Source organism: Rhodamnia argentea, chromosome 1 (assembly GCF_020921035.1).
Source record: "Rhodamnia argentea isolate NSW1041297 chromosome 1, ASM2092103v1, whole genome shotgun sequence".
Classification (NCBI taxonomy): domain Eukaryota; kingdom Viridiplantae; phylum Streptophyta; class Magnoliopsida; order Myrtales; family Myrtaceae; genus Rhodamnia; species Rhodamnia argentea.
In genome coordinates this window covers 14,454,343-14,471,991 of record NC_063150.1, presented here as the reverse complement: position 1 = coordinate 14,471,991, position 17,649 = coordinate 14,454,343, and the positions used below count along the sequence as shown (strand labels likewise).

General features: G+C 41.4%; 1 protein-coding gene across 1 annotated transcript in view; it reads right to left on the bottom strand.

Moving 5' to 3' along the window:
- The window catches only part of LOC125316489 (crocetin glucosyltransferase, chloroplastic-like), a 61,375-nt gene extending 57,280 nt beyond the window's left edge, over nucleotides 1-4,095 (bottom strand). Inside the window, exon 1 of the mRNA XM_048284842.1 lies at nucleotides 2,400-4,095. Coding sequence (XP_048140799.1) covers nucleotides 2,489-3,973 — 1,485 coding nt within the window. The 5' untranslated portion in view covers nucleotides 3,974-4,095 and the 3' untranslated portion in view covers nucleotides 2,400-2,488. The remainder of the gene's footprint in view (nucleotides 1-2,399) is intronic.
- Between the last annotated feature and the right edge of the window lie 13,554 nt (nucleotides 4,096-17,649).

Sequence of the window (17,649 nt, the reverse complement as noted above, 5' to 3'; positions counted from 1 at the left end):
ATTATTATGATCGCCTTGACGCTCTTTTACTCCGAAAGTTGATGCTACTCCATCTGTATGCACTTGAGTTATATTAAAGCACTGTAACATCATCTCAACTTCAATTTGAAGTTTTTTAAATATGCTAAGGATATAAATGGATGAGAGTTGCTTCTCATAATAACACTTGGTTTTCAACCAAGGTTCCAATTGTCTAGAGTCGAAATTAGCACGGGCTTCTTTTTTATACTTGTCTTCGAGTGCAAGCTCATAATTGGAGACAAAATCACTCAAACATGTTTGTCTATGTATATATCCATCGAAAAAAGCATTCATACCCTCACTTCTTTGAGTAGTTGACATGCCTGCAAAAAAGTATTTTTCACATATGCTAGCACCCATTTTTCCCGTTCCTCGTACAAAGTTCAAAGCGACTCATTTTGACAGAGTCCATGTGCATCAATCAGCTCCTTTCACCCGTTTTTACCCTTATATTGAAGATGACAACCCCCTAATTTTTGCAGCAACTTTTGCATTATATGCCATAAACAAAGGCGATGACGAGCAAATGGAAATACTTCATAAATTGCATTTTGCTTTGCTTTACACTGGTCAATAATAATAGCTTGAGAAGCGTTCTCAAACATGCAATCAAGCTAAGCTTTAAACAACCAGATGAACGAACTTCTTGTGTCATCTGCAAGAACGCGATGTACCACAGAGAATGAGACACATCAATATTCGTTATCATTTTGTGTATGATGAGGTTGCTAAGGGTACAGTTACAATGAAGAAAATACCTACAGTTGATAATCCGACCGATATGTTGACCAAACCAATTCCTTTGACCAAGTTCAAGCATTGTTTGGACTTGGTTGGTGTTCTCACCATTTGAGTTGCTTAGCGGTGTTGATAGCGATTCATCCCTTGTTTCCTACATCGAGTACGGTAGCGTAGGCTTAGGGATATGCACTGTCGATTATGCTGTTTGGCGGGTGGCCTTGTGTGGTCACTCTTGATGGTGAGGAAGAGAGGTCTTGTGGCATTAGGTAAAATGCTCTTCCGGAGATTAAAAGTTAAGGTGGAGATTTATTATATTTTGACTTTCAAATTAGTGATAAGGTTATTTTGGATCATTCACTTTGTTTTATGAGGTTTTAGAGTATGCTGTAAAAAGGATATGTTGCATATTATATTATAACGCTTACTTTTGTTTCTGCCTCGGAGGCTTTACTTCTGCCTTGAAACCATTTGTTTTTCACTTTCTTCTTGGCATATCTTTATATCTTTGATTATACGCTTATACTTGTTATTGACAATAGTGAAACCCCTCTCTCTCCCCGTGATTTTTCCAGTTTTGTGTTTTCCACATATATAGTGTCTCGCGCTTGAATTTGCGCATCTCTTGGCGTTTTCTGCAACACCGTATTTCCCCCCATCTCTCCTCCACCTGACCCCCCTTTCCATGGACAATTGGCACACGACTCGGGACGAGCAGCTCATGGCTCATCCATAGCTGTCGTCGACATCGTTCAACTAAATCCGATTGGTTCGGTCGGCGATGTCGGCGAGGGAGGAATGCTCGAGTCCTTGATGAAGTTGAGGGTGACGACGAGGGGGAGAGACGAAGGCTCTCAAGTTTGCAGGTGCCACGGCCTCTCACGCTAGAGCTTTAGTTTTGGGTTCGGCGGCCACCGATAAGGCTGCCTCGACCATGGCTACTTAAGCTCGACTTGCAGCCATCATAGCCATGGCCACTCGAGCTTAGCTTCGGCCATCTTTGTGAAGCGCACAAAGAGATAGGGATCAATTGGCGGTGACCCATTGCCGGAGACTCCGAATCGTGCTCTCCGCCATGGCCACCAATGGCGGTAGCTCGAGCTCAAGATTAGAGAAGGGAAAAGGGATCATGAGAGAGAGAGAGAGAGAGAGAGAGAGAGAGAGAGAGAGAGAGAGAGAAGAGAGAGATTCTTTTTTTGAAATTTTTTGAAAGTTGGGCTCATGTGACACGTGTGTGGTGGTGGGTATTGTTGATGTGGTTCCGCGATGATACCTAATTTTTTCTCAGAGGAGAGGGGAAGTAATTTGACAAGTGGATCCCATCTTGCCACATGGCAATGTTTAACTGGAGTATCTTAGAGATGACGTGGCAAACCCGACCTACCTAATATTGTCTCCTCAAATAAGAACACCAACTAAATGTAAAAACTTAAAAAAAAAAACCTAATTGTAAAAACATTTAGTGCACTTGAGTATTGGAGTAAATCCATAAAATGGCTGTCTTTTCACCAAATTTTTCACTTATTCGGTAGTAAATTCATGCAGCAAACCTACTACCATCATCAAACCTCTTCAGTAATTGATGGAAAGAAGTTTTTTTTTTTTTTTTGGTAAGGTTGGAAAGAAGTATTCATAACGCGAAAAAAAATAATAAGAGAAGCTCCTACACATAACTTGTCTGCTCTCAGTCGAAGCACCAAACGAGCTACAGCAAGCAACTTCCAAAATCTTAGCATCGACAACCTCGACCGACCTCTTCGATGAAAGCCTTCAAGTTCGTATCGGACGACCCGCCTTCCCTCGCGGCCTCCCTCGCCGACTCCTTCCACTTGGCCGCGTTCCTTCTTACCTCCTTCCTCCTCTCCCCATCGCCCATCACCGTCTCCATGCACCTCCTTATCTCCGCCGCCTCCACTAACCTTTCTTCGTTTGGCCTCACGCGGACCCCGGTCTGCCACACGTCCTCGACGAGCTTCGCGTTCGTCCCCTGATCTGTCCACTGCGGGAATGCCACCGTGGGGATGCCAAGCACTAGGCTCTCGAGGGTGGAGTTCCACCCGCAGTGCGTCACGAAGCACCCGAGTGACGGGTGCGACAACATCTCTAGCTGCGAGCACCACGGCACTATCATTCCTTTCTCTTCCAACTCCCGCATGCGACTCAATCTATCCTCACCCTTCTCTTTCTCCCCGTTTTGCTCTGCTCTTACGACCCACAAGAACGGTCGACCGCAATCGAGCAACGCGCAGGAGAGCTCCTCCACCTGCCCCTTCGATAACACCGATATGCTCCCGAACGACACGTAGACGACCGACGCCGGAGCCTTGGAGTCCAGCCACTCCGTGCAGTCCTTGGACTTGGGGAAGAGGTCGCCCCCAAAGGACGTGTCCGACGGGTCTATCCCATCGAGGAAAGCCGAGGGTATCAGTGGCCCGATCCCCACCACGTTGTACCTGTCGATCGCTCTCAAGGCCTCTGGCTCTAGCGAGTCGAACGTATTCACCAGTATCCTTGGATTGTTTTCTTGGTTGAGTGCGTCGAACTGGTCTTTGAAAATCGGCAACGCGAAAGCGTATGCGTCCGAGCTGTTCGGCACCAAAAATGAAGGCAAGTCGCGGCTACTGAGCTTGTAGGGAAGGCCCGGTAACTCAAACGAACATGAAGGGTGGAGGCAGTTATCTTTTATGAATTCGCCATAGCCGTGGAAGTAGAAATAGTAAATGTCCAACACCGTGGCGGGCTGAATCCACAGGAGGGCCGAGGGCACATGGAACTCACGTGCCGCCTCCGCTGCCCACGGGATGAGCAAGCTGCACACCAAGCAGGCGTAGGGGCGGCCCTCGTCCACGCTCGATACGATGAGGTCCTTAACCTTCTTGGAGCCGCGGCACTTGAGCTCGGAAATGAAGTGGGCCACGTCGTCGCCCTGCTTGAACCCGTCGTCATACCCGTCGGAGATGGCGGCAAAGTGGAGGCCCTCCAGGTGGGGCTGGCCCTTGGACATGCGGCGGCAGGCATAGACACTGGTGGCGAAGGTCACCTCGGCGCCTTCTCGGAGGAGGCGCTTGGCAAACTGGAGGGCCGGGTTGATGTGGCCCTGCGCCGGGAATGTGACGAGGAGGAAGTGGGGCGGCGCCTTGGCCGCAGCAGCAGGCGGTGGCGAGTGGTTTAGGAAGTTCATTATGACTTGCACGTTTCTGTGCGTGAGAATCATATAAATAGACGGATGAGGTTGGGATGGAGTGACGTTTGTGGTGACGAATCCGAGAGAGCCGTGATCTTATTTTCCGGTTTTTCATTTGAGATTTTGTTGGTTTGTTTGTTCGTTCTTTCGATGCTCAGGGACCAATCAGAATCTCGTCCTTTTGCTTCGCCATGGATCGAGAGGAGACTTCTGAAGAGATGAGCGTGATCCGACCTAACCAAAAAAAATAAAAAATAAATAAAAAAAAGGAACGTGCGGTGACGTTTCGCCGCCGTGCATGTAGTCACTTCTGTGCAGGGGCCGAAAAGTTGATCATCCATGTTCATCTTTATCATGAAACAGTAAAGACACCGTGCAAATTAAACATAAAAAATGAAAGTTAATATCATGAAAAATTACAAACAGAGATATTCATGATAAATTTATTTTAAACTAATTTTTGATTTATCAAAAATCTCAAACTGAGATGCATTTATCTTCCGTTAGCTTCCATCAAATTTTGCAGTGAAATTGAGGACCTATGATAATAACTCAATTGACTTGACAAGTCCAAAAGAAAATTCATAACTCTCTCTTTGTTTCTTCAATTAGTCTTAACTTGAAAATAAATAGACCTCATTCCCTCCCTCCCCAACAGAGCACGAAAAACCCTGTCTTCCTCTTCCTCAAGTGCACTCCATCATCGTTGTCTTTATATTCGTGATTAAGTATCAAAACTCGTTCAAGCACACTTGTATCTTTGGTAATTTTTTCGCCTTCGATTTTTTTTTTCCAATGGCTTCAATTGGAAGTAGTTCTAAGAGAAGTGCAACTTGAAAAACAATGATCAAAGGAAAAATAATTACCAAAGATGTAAGTGTGGTCGAACGAGTTCCGATGCCTAATCACGAAGACAAAGATGAAGGAGAAGGTGATCTAGGATTTTTGGTGTTTTGAGGGAGAAAGAGAGTTTTCAAATTAGGGCGCTCCGAAGAAGAGAGAGAGATTATGGATTTTCACGTGGACTTGGCACATTAACTAAGTTATTGTCATACGTCATCCAGCTCAAGAATTATACGGTAAAATATGATGGAAGCTAATAGAGGGTAAATCGGTCACACGTGTACTAATTTAGAGTTTTTGGTGATCAATAAATTAGTTTAGGGTAAATTTGTCACACGTATATTGATATCGAGTTTTTCATGGTATTTGCCCTAAGAGAAAGGAAAGACATGGAAATGTATAAAAGATCTAACGAATCAAGCAAACCTTTTGGATTCAATATCAGGGTAAAAGTTTTTGCTCGAGCTGATGTCCATGATTTAAGCAATATAATATACAAAGAAATTAGATATATTTTCCTCCCCAGTAAACCTATCTAACAGGTGAGTTAGTTAGGTTTTGTATGGATCGGAAATGGGTTCAAATCAAATTTGATTTGTTAAATCTGTACTGCCCAACTGACTCTTAAAAGCATTGAATGCCAAAGGCCGTAATCTTTCTTAGTTGGAATTTGCAAAGACCCAAAAACGAAAGTTTGTAGACTAAAGTGGGATCGAAAATGAGTCCCACTATGGGGCATGGTCATCTTCCATCAGGGTGGTCCCAAGCCACACGTGCCTTACTCTTTCTTTCAGAGACTCTGACGCGTCACCCGAGGCTAGGGTTATCTTGGGTTGAAAGTAGATTTTTTCGAGCCCCGCTAGAATCATCATTCATTAGGCGTTGCTCTATTGACCCGCTCCAACCTATGTCTTAAATCATAGGCAATTCGTATCCCACCTAACCCAATTAGTATGCTTGTAACCCATTTTTGGTCAAGTATGGAAAGAGGAAGTTTTATTTAATCAAGAATGGGCGAAAACATCGCCCGGTTTGTATATCTATAATGGGTTATTTTGAATTAGAGTCAACATTTCTAATTGAGATATGTAGTGTTAAAATTATCCAAATGTTAAAAAACTTGGTGTGGTATTTGAAATCGTAACTTATCTTCTAAGCCAAGCATTTCTAATACTTGGATACATGAAAGGTATAAATTTCGAGCTCATATTACTAAGTGACGCATTGATTGTCTTGTAATTTTTGCATATTATTATTTTTCTTTTGCCAAAGTTCATGTGTACAACAACATTTAGGATAATCTAACAAGCATAGTCTCAAACCCGTTCAACGCACGGACATTTTCCTAGTTCATATAATAATCTTCGTTCCTACTCAGGCAAAAAATGCGGGGGCTGGGGTTTCTCATGTAAGAGCATTGCTCAAGTCAGTCCATTTACCTCTCGAGCCTAGGGGGCTTGGATGAGCCGAATGAGCCGCCGACCATCCGTTGATCACCTCCACCCCGTGAGGCATGTTGTATTCCCAAGCCTTAGTTGCCAAGATCCTTCTTCTCAAAGGTTGTACTACTTAAGGTTGTAATGATAAGGAGATAAGTCGTTTGATCCCCGTAATGTCGTCGCCATATTTTCTTTTATCATATCATCCACATAAAGAGAAGAAATATGGTGCTCTATGCAGTATATCATGAAAACTAGGCCGAGTCATGTGGGTTGGAGATCAAAAAGCTTTTGCTACCAGAGAAATTTTGTAGCACTGGACACTGCCATTGCATGATGATGCGTTCAAGATATACTGACGTAGACAAACCAAACTTTACTAAGAAGTTTAGTGTAAATCTTAAACGTTGCTCCTTACTATTCAGGGGTTGTCTAGTACGCATTTGTCCTCGTGCGACTTACAATGGTTATACGTTCCCATCTAACTTTGATGTTCCCAAGCCGATTTTCGGTGTCAACACGTGTAAAATATTGAGATAGCAAATGAGCCACCACATATAGTACCCCAAAAAAAAAAAGACCACATTCGTTTTTCATTTTTTTTCAAGCTTTGTTCCAACGTCGTCATCTGTTGACTCGCGTCGATACTGTCCACCAACCGAACTGGAGAAGCTAATGGAGATACGCAATTACACTTAGGATTTGATTCACTTCTAGTGGAAAAATTAAATTCACCACTAAAAGTACCATCGAATGGCACAATTGGTTTTTTACCACTAGATTTTGGGATTCTAGATGCATGATTGGTGTTATGTTGCCTACATTGCAATTTTCAAGCTTTCCTTGGCTTATCTAGGTTATAATTTCGTTTGCGATAAAAAAAAAATTAGTTTTAGGGTGCGTTTGGCTCGCAAAAAATGTATGATTTGAAATATATTCTCCTAAAAATAATCGCTTGCATTGCTTTAGATAATTAATTTATGAAGATTATTTTCATTATTCATAACAATTTATGTCTAACCATTTTCGCGAACGATAAAATTATTTTTCGTTCATTTATTTTTATAAGTGGTACAACCGATCATTTAAAAAAAATTCAATTTTGGTGAAACAAATAAAACCTTAGCGACGATATTACGCTTGTTGTTAGAAGTCCTTTATATTTTCTTTAAATTAAATAAAGCATCAAGCCCGAAACTCCTTGCCTTCTTCCGGCCACACTCTGCCAGCAACAGGTCCAGCACCGTCGCCAGCCGAGGTCCAGTTCACACCGGTTACGACAGCCCCATGAGGTCCAACACCATGATCGAGTCGCCGACCTCAGTCACCAACTGCCTGACCAATTTCAAGTGTGCTTCTACCCTAAAATTTTCATATGGCGTGTTACGAATTCTGTTCAATACAATTCCCCAACTTTTTCCGGTCATCTATGCTCAAAAGCTATTAAATTGTCGTCTTACGTTATTATTTCGACCGGACATGTCGTCATCGTGAAGTCTATCCATTTACAGAAATGAATGTGGTGGAAACAACTCAAGCCTCGTTTATATATGTGGTGGAACGAATGTACTGAAGTGATCGGTGACAGGAATATCATGACAATTATGAGCGAGGACCACTGATGAACTTTTGCAATTTAAGGATGCAACTTCTCCCGCAATCGCTTTTGCCCTTCACTAATTATCTACGTTGTCGTCTTCTTCAAAAGTATGTTTGGATCGATCTCCATAATCACGTGGCTCTCCCTTCAACTTGGAGTCTGGTCGGAGCAAAAAAGCTGCATCGCTGCCAGTTCAGGGCTTCAGGCATGTGGATCACAAGGCTTTCAACAAATTTCGACCTTACAAATTATTGGGAATCACGGTAGGTGTACTCGTAATTGTGTCGTTAGAAAGAGAAATTTCGACCTTACAAATTATCGGATTCAACGGTCTAAATTCGTTTTAGAACAAGCACTAGATTCCTTCAATAATTTCCTGGCCAATTGACATGAATAATATGTTGAGCAGAAGAATACCATAACTAGATGAGATGAAAAGTAAAAAACAAGAATAATTAAGAACACAGAGATGTACGTGGTTCGGCGAAAATCCGCCTATATCTACAAGAGAGAGAGAGAGAGAGAGATTTCTTATTTTGAATGCGTATAAAGATACAAGGTACAACACTTAATAAATAAAATACTCAGATTGGTATTCCTAAAAATCTTATCGCTTTAGAAAACTAACTAATAGACTTTTAGTGATTATCCCTCATATCCTCAGGAATATATTAACATTTCTTCGTGGAATTCAAGTGGTACAATCTCTCCTTCGCTCCGGCTCGTTCTGTTCATGTGTAAAAGCTATACTTTATATTTTTATCACGCAGTGAACGAAGTTCGCGATGGGTTAAGGGGGGCCCTACTATATTATAAGGATCTGGGATTCGGTATAATAACTCCTCATAATTCAGGCGAGTGGAGGAAAGTGAAGTTGACTATTGGAGGAAAATAGGCAAGCCCTACTAGTACAATAGTATAAGGAACTAAAGGAACTACTCAGCTATTGAGAGACATAAAAGATTCGGCTCGTAGGCTCTAGAGATTCACTCCCAACTTTGGCTTGAATAAATCACAAGCTTCCACTCGAATCAAGAAAATGAATATATCTCAATCTCCACCGTACCTTCGTAAATATATGCCCGCACCGGCCATCAACTTCAATGATAAGTGAGAGAAATCAAGTTCGTGCGGGACTTGAACTTCTTCGTAGTAACGGTCTTTATGAGCACATCCGCAGGATTATCTTTAGTATCGATTTTCTCTAAAACAATGCTCCCATTTTCCATAAATTCTCGAATCTTGTGGTACCAAACTTCAATATGTTCCGTTCCGGAATGAAACACTTGATTCTTCGCGAGACATATTGCACTTTAGCATACATAAGGCTCTCTATTGCGCTGGCACAGGGTACTAGAGACATCTTTACAACCTACTCATGTGAACTAAGACATTGTTTCTTGGATAATTTGAAGTGATTTGCTAAAGGTGTGCAAACCGGTTAGCTTTTCTCATGTTGAACCGCTCCAAAATCTTCTCGACATATTTCTTCCGATTTAACCAAAGCTTACTTGCATGTCTATCTCAAAGGATTTCCATGCCAAGGATCCTCTTTGTAGCACCAAGATGCTTCATTTCAAACTCATTGCTTAACTAAGATTTTAGTGAAATGATGTCCCTCATTTTTCTTGTAGCAATCAACATATCATTGACATAGAGCATCGACGGAATAAGCGACTTATCATCCAAAACTCTGTAGTAGACACAAGAATCATACACACTCCTCATGTAGCCAATACGAAACATAAAAGAATCAAACATTTTATTCCATAGCCTCAATTCACCATGTAAATTTTCTCCTCCAATTCACCATGAAGAAATGCCGTTTTCACATCTAGCTGCTAGAGCTCTAAGTCATACATGGCTACCATAGCTAGTAAAACACGAATTGACGTGTGTTTTACATTTGGGAAAAATATTTCAATGTAATCAATCCCCTCCTTCCGTGCATAGCCTTAGTGACAAGTCGGGCCTCGTATCTCTCTTGCTCTTTGTCTCTTGCTGCTTCTTTTCTTCGAAGAACTCATTTGCAGCCAATGAATTTCCGATCCCCGGGCTTCTTCGCAAGTTGCCACGTCCGATTCTTTTGCAACGACCGCATCTCCTCCATCACAACAATCATCTACCGTTCTTTGTAATCACTTTTGAAAACATCATGATAGGAGCTTGGATCGTCGGAGCCTATGGTAAAAGCATAAGCAACCATGTCCTCAAAACCGTATATCTACAGTGCTTTGAGAGTGGACCTTCCTCGACCGCACGACCTTCCTTGACCGGTTGTAATGGTATGAGGAACTTCTACCGTTTCTTAACTTCCAAAGCTTCATTGGATGATTCGTCATTCTCTGCAGATTCTCCGGGTTCAAGCTCCACCTTAACGATAGATTTATTACTCTCTTCTTTAGTAGCCGCATGTGGCATGCAGCTTGACTTCAACATTGCGGATTCATTGAACATAACGTCCTTGCTCATTAGAACTTTCCTCTCACTTGGATCCCATTATTTTTAGCCTTTCACTCCTTTCTCGTAACCGACAAATGTGTGTTGTTTTGACTTTGGATCTAACCGAGAGCGCTTCAAACTCTACACATGTTCAAAAGCAAGACAACTAAATATTCTTAAATTAACATAATCGATAGTTTTACTAGTCCATACCTCTTCGGAAATTTTGCATTCAATTGTAGTTGATGGAGACCGATTCACATGATAACATGCTATAAAAATGGCTTCTGCCCAAAATTCCTTGCTTAGTTCAGCATGAAGCCTCATGCTCCAAGCTCTCTCTAATAAGATCCGGTTCATCCTTTCCGCTACGCCATTCTGTTGGGGCGTATTCGGAACTATGAAGTGACATCTAATCCATTCATTCTTACAAAACTCCATGAACGATATCGATTTGTACTCTCCTTCATTGTCCGATCTCATGCACTTAAGGTTCTTCCCCATTGAAGTCTCAACTTCGACTTTCCATTCTTTGAACTTGCAAAGACCTCACTTTTGTGTCGCATGACCCAAACTTTCCGAGAGAAATCGTCAATGAATGTCACGAGGTATTCCTTCCCACCTTTTGGCTTTACCGACGAAGGACCCCACACATCCGTATGTACATACTTGAGCACACCCTTGCTTGTATGAGTTGCAACCTTGAGCCGTACTCCGCCTTGTTTTCCAAGCACAAAAAATTTGCAGAAATCTAATTTGCATGTTTCATACCTCGGAGTGCATTCCTCTTGTGAAGCTCCATCAATCCGCTTTCCCCCATATGCCCAAGATGTATATGCCATAGATATGTGTTATCTATCTATGGGTTAGCATCCCTAGATATAGATACTCCACCATGCACCGTGATTCCTATAAGTCGATATAGGTTCTCGTGCTTCCGTCCCTTTAGAACAACCAGAGCTCCCTTTATCACCTTCAACACTCCACCTTAAGCCGAGTACTTGCACCCAATAGATTCAAGTGCTCCTAATGAAATTAGATTCTTCCTTAAACCTGGTACATGATGCACATCCGCTAGGGTTCTCATCATGCCATCAAACATCCTAATTTTCACGGTTCCAACTCCCATAGCCTTGCACGAAGTGTCATTCCTCATGAGAATTGAACCACCATCATATGCCTTGTACTCATCGAAGGCTTCTCGATGAGGGCACTTATGATAAGTGCATTCGAAGTCCAAAATCCACGAATGAAGGTGACTTTCCCCCAACGATATAGACAAGATGTCATAATCATTAGTCTCAATGATGTCAGCTACACTTAGTTCATCCGAGCTCTTCTTCTTTTTCTCTTTCTTATTTGGACAGAATCTCATGGTATGCCCTTCCCCATCACACCCATAGTATTTTCCTTTAAACCTCCCCTTGGATTTTGATTGACCCCTACGGTTTAATGCTCGATCCGTTGATCTTCCTCTTCCTTGACTGCTTTTCTCCTTCCCAAAGAGTCCCTCTCCCAAAGATTTGGAACTACTTGCCATTTTTTAGGTGTCGTTTGAAATTAGGGCAATAGTCACCTCTTCAATCTCTAGGGTTTCATTGCCATAAAGGAGCGTAGTCATCAAGTGGTCAAACAAATCTGGCATCGACGCTAAAAGTAGAAGCGCTACGTCTACATCCTCGAACTTTACCTCAAGCTTATAAGTTTACTAATCATCTAATTGAACACGTTGAGGTGTTCAAATATATCTTCTCCTTCACTCATCTAAAGCGAATACAGCCTCTTCTTTAAGAGCAACTTGTTCATAAGAGATTTCGTCATGTAGATACACTCAAGTTTGAGCCATACTTCCGGAGCGGAATGGATTTTTGCAACGTATTGAAGGGCATCATCCGTCGATCGGATTGCGCTGCACACCCTCTCCTCCATGTCGGCACAATCATCATCGGTGATGGTGGCCGACTTGTTCGAACTCTCCAAAATAACCTTTGATAAACCCCGTTGAATCAACAGATCCTTCATCCTTCTCCACCATAGTGTAAAATTATTTTTCCTAATGAATCATTCGATATCGAATCGAATGGTCAAACCTTTTCTAGCCATCTATTCAAAAGTCGTAATATAAGAACGAAGAACCTAGATTGCTCTGATACTAATTGTTGAGCGGAAGAATACCCTAACTAGATGAGATGAAAAGTACAAAACAAGAATAATCAAGAACACAGAGATATACGTGGTTCGGCGAAAATCTACCCAAGTCCATGGAGAAAGAGAGAGAGTCCGATTTCTTATTTTGAGAGCGTACAAAGATACAAGGTACAATGCTATGTAAGTAAAATATTCAGATTGGTATCCCTAAAGATCTTATCAGTTTAGGAAACTAACTAATAAATCTTTAGTGATTATTCCTCAAATCTTTAAGAATATATTGACATATCTTCATGGAATTCAAGACAACATCAACATAATCAAAGGGAGGATACGGAAGGAGAACAAGCTTGGTTTTGTAGAAGTTTGGACGAGCTCGTTTCATACGTAATTATGCTTTTTGACAGCCATAATACGTGGTCACCCCATTGAAGTTATTATTTGCTTTTATTTTAGAAATATCCTATTAAATAAGCCGACTTCATATCCATATGCCAAGGTGATTCGCAGGAAGGGCTAAAGAGAAGGGCATCAATCCGTGAACCGCGGCCCAATACACGTTTATTTATTTCTATTACATGTTTTCAAAGTATAGAAAAAAGGAATTCTTCAAAATTCCATTTGACAAAACCAGCTCCGTCGGTTTCAAGAGGGCACTCATGCATCAAAAACCATGTTTTTGTTATGAATTCGAGAGTCGTGTATTTAGTACATTTTTATTGTTTTGCACATTGATGTCTAGCATGATCGACATAAGCTAATTGAAATTTCATGTGGATAATCTTAATCCCGGCAACGATAGAACGCTGGTTGAAATTGGATGTGGGTTGAATAATTCCTCGGATAAAGCAATATCTTCATTAGAATATGACACACGGGTTGATCATCATGTTGAACGGATTGTCATGTTGATTGATGATTGGAGTGGTATGATGATTGTTTAAATATTTGGTTGGACTCAAATTTTAATTGTGGTTGAATAGTATGTTGATTCAATGTAAATTATAATTTGAATGTTGCTTTGAGTTATAGTTAATTAGAAAATTTTCATTCATTAAGCAAAATAATACTCAAGACATACATAGAAGGATTTCAAGCCTAGCAAATCCTAAAGAACCGCTTACAAATATTAGAAAACATAAAACGAAGCACACTATGCAGATTTATATCTAGATTTAGTTCGGGAGAATAAAACCCCCATATCTCAACCTAAATATAAATTGGAGGGGGAGAGCGGCATATTCTCTAAGAGGTTATGGAGTCACTTCACAAACATCTTCTTCGATGGTCGTCGACGGAAAGAATAGTCGAACTAGTATCTACGTTTACCAAAGATTAGATGTAGAATTTATTCACTCACAAAATAGAGTAAGAGAGAAAAGCCGAGGTAAATTTCTTGAAGATGGGAAGGCAGAGTGGTAGAGGGACGGAAAGGGAGGGTGAGAGGACGAGAAGAGAGAAAGGTGCCTCGCTTTCTCCAAAGGAATGCTACAGTCGGTGTCAGAACTCTAAAGGGAAAAGAGAGAGATTGTTGGGTGGGAGGGGGAGGAGTTGTGCATGTTATTTTGATTGATTGGAACACAATTGTCATATTTGGGGTAGAATTTACCCTCTATTTTTGTTGTACCCAAACTCACCCCGTGTTGTCGACCCAAAAAAAAAAAAAAACCTCGCCCGTGTTAAATTGGATTCATTCGCTCTTTTTCATTAACATTCGGTTGCGGTTTGTTATGTACAAGGTGTATTGATTGTTTCGATCATTTGGACCAAATCTGTTCGAGCTTGTTTGCATGCTTTCGACATTTGGATTCATGTTTGATGTTTAAATTTTTGGTCAACCAACACTGGATTTGCCCGTTGCTTGTTTTGATTTTTTTTTTTTTTTTTTTTGGGACGAAATGAATCAATTTTATTTAATTGACAAAGATAGTAGCACAATGATGACTAGGATCCAAACATAACATATCCAAAAGGGGCTGGGAGGCTTAAACAGCTAGTTAGAAGGGAGAGACCCTAGACGATGGGATTTTACAATCCAATCCACACAATAATTCGCTCCTCACGGACAATAAACCACTACTACACCTTTCAACCGAGAGGGACTCTTGCACTCTTCAATTAAATTCCGAAGGACCCATGGGCTGAAGTCATTTCCTAATATGAACTCCCCAATATATATGGGGTCGCTTATCACTTAGAAGACCAGACTTGCACTTGGCAACTAAGGGCGGGCAAGGCAACATTTTTGCTTCAGAAATTAACTTCTAGTCAGAAATTAATTTTTCTACTTCTGCTCTAGAAGTTAATTTCTGATCAAAGAAAAAAGTTTGATAACAAGACAAAATTTCTACTTTTGGAACAAAAATTCGTTTGGTAAAGGTTGAAATTCTCTATTTACGGAACATTATTAACACAATATCTTCCATGAAAAATTATTGTCGGCGTCCAAAAAATTTATACTTTAAAAAATTTTCAAATTTCTTTAAAAAATAATTTTTATTATTGTAAGATATTATTTACTTTTTAAAAAATAAAATTTATTCTTATTTTTGCCCCCACAACCAGAGACAACAACCCGATAGCGGTGATAGTGGCCGGCGGTGGTCGCGACGGCCATCGTGTGGGGGCAACGATCGGCCGGGGGCGGGCAACAAGCGAGGGGCGATGGCGACCTTATGTTGGTGGGCAACAACTCCCGGCAATAGTCGCGGCGGCTGTTGGAGGCCGGCAGAGGGCGACAACGCCGGGGCGGCGATGCCTAGGGGGTGGCGACGCCCAACGGAGGTCGACCGTCGGCTGTGGCCAGCGGTTAGAGGCAGTGGACGGTGATGGCGGAGGTGTAGTTGGGAGATAGAGGTGTTAAATATGAAAATAGACCGATGTAACGTCCTAGGTCGTCTGCCGTACTTATTACTAATGAACTCTGCTTTAATCTAATATTGTTCATATCACAAAGGATGCATGCTGAAGCTTAACAATCTAAAGACAATCGGCGGCCATACATCAAATATAAGTGCATGTAAAACTATCGGCAGACATGCCTCCCGAAGTGGTATGGCCTTAATAGAGTTTAACATCATGTACAACACACATTAAATAGCATACATAAGCCACGCATAACAAGAACACCAGATTTTATATAATAGATATCCATTTGATTACATCCTGTTTTTATATCAAACACACAAAAATACAGTGGGAGGATTACAAAGGAAAAACTACTCCAGAGTGCTATCCATCATCGCCATGGGCGTGCTCCAAACCACCATCCATGTCTACTACTTCTCAAATGGGAAACTTATCTCGAAAAGGGTTAAATCAACGCGAGTGAGTCGAAGTTCGGCGAGTAGGAACTTTCTAAGCCAATCGACTAAACTATCTATTCATCACATGATTAAGCCAAAACTACAACGTGCAACCACACCCACAACACCAAGCATGCTACAAGCAACCTACGACCTCGGGCCAAACACTCAAAAACAAAACCACCCAAATTTATACCGTCTCAACGACAAACAAGATTACCGGCACATAGATCTTGCCTACCCAAAGCCATGCGATCATAATTTAGCAAGCAGAACCCACATGCAAAGGAGATTCCATCGTCATACAAACCGAACTTCACCTGGCATACTCAAAAACAAAAGGCGTCACCACAGCCAATCGGTGAGCAAATCATTAATCTAGTGGAAAGGGTTAGAGGTTCTACTTACCTCCGATCCTATGCTCGAGGAGACGGAACTCGAATTGTCACTAGAACAAGCTCTGACCATTTCTTCCTCCCTTGTTTCATGTTTAAACACCCACCGTTGGCTAATTTCAATTCACCTCAAATTAACAGTAAACAAAGCGATTAGACCATGGAATTAGCTTAGCCAAGACGTAAAGATGCTAGATCAAGTGACGGATCGCCCATTTAGGCCCATCTTCTCCGACATACAAGCCGATTTTCCTCCATCATACCCATTTTCAAAATTGATGATATGAATGTTAATTGAGCCATCTAAAGGTAAGGTTAGATGAGTACCTGCCTTAGGATCATGCATAAAGAAAACGGAGCTCGATTTGCCATCCGAACGAGCCCAAACCGTCCTTTCCTCCTTCGGTGTGCCGTGTTGATCCAAGGCAAGCGAGAGGGATATCCGCGGCGTTAAGGGCTGTCATTGGAGATTGAAGACTCAAAAGTTCGTTGTCAACGTGCCGAGGTGTCACTAACGCTTGAACGAGAGCGAGAGGGGGCTTTCGGCAAGAGAAAATCGGAATGAGAGAGTTCTTGGGCTATCCACAAGAGAGAAAAGTGAGGGAGGAGAAAGAATAAGCTCCCTCTTGAGGCGGCAAAGAGGGTTGGTCGGTTCTTGGGGCTTCATGGTCTAATTTGCAAACAAACTTTCGCACGAACGAAGCTATTTGATCTATTAACATTGACATCTATAAAATAATAACCACCACCAATCCCAAGTCATAATCACCATTAATCCTTGCCTGATTTATCTGTTTCACTTAATAATCCAACTGGCGAAAATTTAGGTCTTCACAAATTAAAGTGAATGAGATATTGATGTTGAGAGATTTATACTTCTAAAAGGAAAGTAACTTTTTTTAACTTCTAGAATTGGCTCAAAAATAACTTATAAGTAGAAATTTGCTTCAGAAGTAAAAATGTAATGTTGCTTAACCAAACAGATTTCTACTTCATAAATTACTTTACCAAATGGATTTCTGCTCCAAATGCGGAGCAGAAATCCGTTTGTATACACAATTTCCGCAGCAGAAATCTGTTTGATTATGCAACTTCATTTTTGTATTTCTAAAACTATTTTTGCTCCAAAAATAGTTTTGGGGCTACTTGAAAAGGTAAAAAAAAAGACTTCTTTTCAAAAGTAGAAAAATCGACTTTTGCTCAGAAACAGAAATAGAAAAATCAACTTTTGGCCAAAAACTAATTTCTAGAGCAAAATTGTTGTCGTGTGTGCCCTGAGTTGGGAGTTCCCTGACAAAAGCTTCAAAGCCTCACGCATGGCTAAGTCTTCCTCCTCCAAGACCGACGTTGCTCTCATCCTCATCGTGAAGCCAGCGACAACAACCCCATGAGAATTACAACATAATCCAGCAATAGCAGCCTTTACGCCCAAGAATCATCAACATTAAGCTTCAAAGTGTTCTTGTCATGCGGCTCGCACATATCAGGTAATAAAACTCCTCTTTTACTGATTTTTCTACTATTATCGCCCATA